This window comes from Cyprinodon variegatus, unplaced genomic scaffold (genome assembly GCF_000732505.1).
Source record: "Cyprinodon variegatus isolate N-32 unplaced genomic scaffold, C_variegatus-1.0 Scaffold613, whole genome shotgun sequence".
NCBI lineage: Eukaryota > Metazoa > Chordata > Actinopteri > Cyprinodontiformes > Cyprinodontidae > Cyprinodon > Cyprinodon variegatus.
The window spans coordinates 133598-135145 of NW_015151066.1; the positions used below are offsets into that span (position 1 = coordinate 133598).

At 38.6% G+C, this 1548-nt stretch overlaps 1 protein-coding gene across 1 annotated transcript in view; it reads right to left on the reverse strand.

Annotated features, from left to right (window-relative positions):
- The window catches only part of LOC107096308 (acyl-coenzyme A thioesterase THEM4-like), a 9205-nt gene extending 7819 nt beyond the window's left edge, over positions 1–1386 (reverse strand). Inside the window, exon 1 of the mRNA XM_015392908.1 lies at positions 991–1386. Within this exon, the coding sequence (XP_015248394.1) occupies positions 991–1101 (111 nt within the window). The 5' untranslated portion in view covers positions 1102–1386. The remainder of the gene's footprint in view (positions 1–990) is intronic.
- Between the last annotated feature and the right edge of the window lie 162 nt (positions 1387–1548).

A 1548-nucleotide genomic window follows, 5' to 3' on the forward strand; every position in this document is an offset into this window, starting at 1 on the left:
TTTCAATTAGTGGAAAAAATTGCAGGGGGGAATTAAAAAAAAGGTTTAGGTTACAGCTATCCTATACTTGTTTGACCTCTTTTCTCTGGTTAATTTGTCATTTATGTTGAAGACTATCTCGAAATATAAGTAATGTTTGCAGAATTTTAAACAATGTTATAGTGCTAATTCATATTTCCAAAAAGAGAGAAAAACTTTTTAAGATTAGATATTTTATGCGTCAAATCTTGATATTCTTTCTCTGACTTTTTGAAGAACTAAAAAAAATCTAGAGTCTATGTTTCTGTTCTGACAATAAACTTATTGGAACAACAATGAAACATTTTTTTATTTATATCTTCTCATTTCCGCTCTTTTGTCAGATATTTGACTTATTTTTACTCAGAAACACAGATCTGCATTGATGACTAAAAGACACCTTCTGCCTCCATTTATCTGTTTGTGTTGAATTCATGTTAATGTGTATTTATTAAAAGATGGCACGGGGGAATATTAAAAGAAAAAAGTCTAATTAACAAAAACTTTCTCGACCCCCAGGTTGTACCTGGTAGTTGAAGGCCAGGATTGAGAAGCACTGATCTAGAACACTGTTATCTGGAACCATCTCCACAGTGGAGCATGGTGGTGGCAGCATCAGGGTGTGGCAATGCTTTTCTTCAAGGCAGATGGGAAGTTTAAAACTGCACATTTTTCCTATTTCTAAACAGTTTTGTACTACTTTGAGCTTGTTTCTACATATACCAATGAATGTAAGGTAATAAACTGTTAATGTTTAGGGGTGTGAATACTTTAGCAAATGACTACTATATAATGGTTATTGATTATTTTCTGCTATCAAGGCAGGCATGTATACATTTTTAAATAGCAAACATTTTATCCTGTAACAAGCAATTACAATTACAGTCACATCAGAGCAGAAACCCCTGGAGCCCAGCATTAGGTAAACAGCTTCATTCAACTGAGCATAGAGTAGTTTATTATAGAACCTACCACCCCGGTCCGCTCTGAGCTCCATCTGGAACATTGTGTCTGTAGCTGTGTATTCCCGACAGGTAGGCACCGCAGTCCAGCAAATAATCGACCGATGGCGCTTCGTGCCATCTCTAAACTCCTACAACTCTGAGCAAAAACACAATATTTGGAGATAACGCTGCGGCGAACGATTCGTTTTCTAATGCTGTAACCAAAATGCTGCCGCTTCACTAAAACCGATCTGCTAAAACAATTTCTATAAACGCCTCCTCCGTTTTTCTTAATTCAACCAACTCAAAGTACTCTTCTCATTCATTAATGTTGTTTTCCCGGTGACTTTCATGTGTCACGGTGATCCACGGGTTCTGTTAACTTCCGCTATTACGCCGATTCGCCGGTTCCAGAGTCCCCTCCTCGCTCCGCGCGCGCTTGTTCAGTGCTCGTTACCAGAGCAGCGCGCGTGCAAGAGAACTACGGAAACCGCCAATGCTCAAACAACTCACAGTATGTAGGCGAAGTTGTCCAACCTTTTTTGGCAAACGCTGTCACGCAAAACATTTTCTCTATCTATCTATC